This window comes from Manacus vitellinus, unplaced genomic scaffold, assembly GCF_001715985.3.
Source record: "Manacus vitellinus isolate BGI_N305 unplaced genomic scaffold, ASM171598v3 scaffold_139_pilon, whole genome shotgun sequence".
Taxonomy (NCBI): Eukaryota; Metazoa; Chordata; class Aves; order Passeriformes; family Pipridae; genus Manacus; species Manacus vitellinus.
Genome location: NW_021938998.1, coordinates 254,858 through 256,231, shown reverse-complemented (window position 1 = coordinate 256,231; position 1,374 = coordinate 254,858). Strand labels below are relative to the sequence as shown.

At 63.8% G+C, this 1,374-nt stretch overlaps 1 protein-coding gene across 1 annotated transcript in view; it reads right to left on the bottom strand.

Moving 5' to 3' along the window:
* Nucleotides 1–2: 2 nt before the first annotated feature.
* Nucleotides 3–1,374, bottom strand: part of LOC115307163 (plectin-like) — a gene marked incomplete at its 3' end in the record, with an annotated part of 37,616 nt that continues 36,244 nt past the window's right edge. Inside the window, exons 8-10 of the mRNA XM_029958044.1 lie at nt 1,156–1,371; nt 512–690; nt 3–138 (exon numbers count right to left, since the gene is read on the bottom strand). Coding sequence (XP_029813904.1) covers nt 3–138; nt 512–690; nt 1,156–1,371 — 531 coding nt within the window. The remainder of the gene's footprint in view (nt 139–511; nt 691–1,155; nt 1,372–1,374) is intronic.

Below are 1,374 nucleotides of genomic sequence, written 5' to 3'. Positions count from 1 at the left end.
TTCAGCTCGGCCTTGCTGGCCTCCAGCTCAGCCAGGTCAGCCGGCACCGCCTGCACATCCTTCAGCTGCTCCTCGTACTTGCGGAGCAGCTCCTCAGCCCCCTGCGTGCTCCGGATCACCAGCCCAATGGTCTTCAGCCTGTGGCAGCGGGAGGGATCAGCGGGGAGCAGAGTTGATCAGCCAGGGGCAGGACAGGAGTGAGACGGCAGTGGGACAGGGTGAGATCAGCTGAGAGTGGGACAGCTCAGCCAGGGTGGCAGCACAGAGACATGAGGGAAGGAAAAGGGAAATAAAAGGGAGAAGGAAGAAGGGAAGGGCAGAGGGCAAGGCAGGGCAAGGAAAGGAGATGGAAACAGTGAACAGAAACAAAGAGGGAAATGAAGAGGCAACAGGGAAGAGAAGGACACACCGGTTTCCCCCAAGCCCCTGAGCCCACCAGCTGCCCAGGCTCATTCCCAGCCCAGGGTTCCAAGAAGAAGCCATGCAGTGCCAGGGCCGGGATCACACTCACTTCTCCAGGTAGATGCTGGAGAGGCTGTACACCTGCTCCATCTTCCGCAGGGTGACCTCCAGCTCGGAGCGCAGGACAGGGGCTGAGCCCGCCTGCTCCGGCTGCGCCAGCACCTGCTCCGTCTTCTCGCTGACCTTGGCCAGGTTCTTCTGGATGCCCTCCAGCTCCAGGTGGGTTTGCTGTAGGGAGGGAGTCCCTCAGTCCCTGCCAGCTGCGGGTCAGGGTGAACCCCCATCCAATGCTCCCCTGGTCCCCCTGGACCCGAGGAGGAGCCGAGCAGGGGCAGGGTCTGCAGCCCACCACAGCAAGTGGGCAGGGGAGGTTTACATGGGATACTGGGAATAATTCCTTCCGAAGAAGGGCTGTACAGCCCTGGCACAGGCTGCCCGGGGCAGGGGTAGAGTCCCCATCCCTGGGGGGGTTTAACAGCTGTGTGGATGTGGCACGTGGGCACACGGTTTAGTGGCGGACCTGGCAGTGCTGGGGGAGCAGTCGGACCCGATGGGCTCAGAGGCTTTCCCAAGCCAAACCATTCTGAGGCTCCATGACAGCCCCCAGCCCCGTCCTGGCGCCAAGGTCCCTGTCCATGCACGTTGCACGTGTGTCACACACCCGCACACACGTGTCACACGCGTGTCACACACCTGCTGCTCGGCCTGGCGCTGGGCGCACTCGCGCAGCGGGTCGGCGTCCAGGGGCAGGCGCAGCCGGTGCACGGTGCGGCTCTCGCAGCTCTCCAGCTGCAGCCGGATGTCCTTCAGCTGCGAGATGTAGCTCTTGCACAGCGACTCGTCCTGCTCTCCTGGGGGGACACAGGGAGGGCTCAGCACCGCGGGACACCACGGGGACACCCTGGGGAGCTG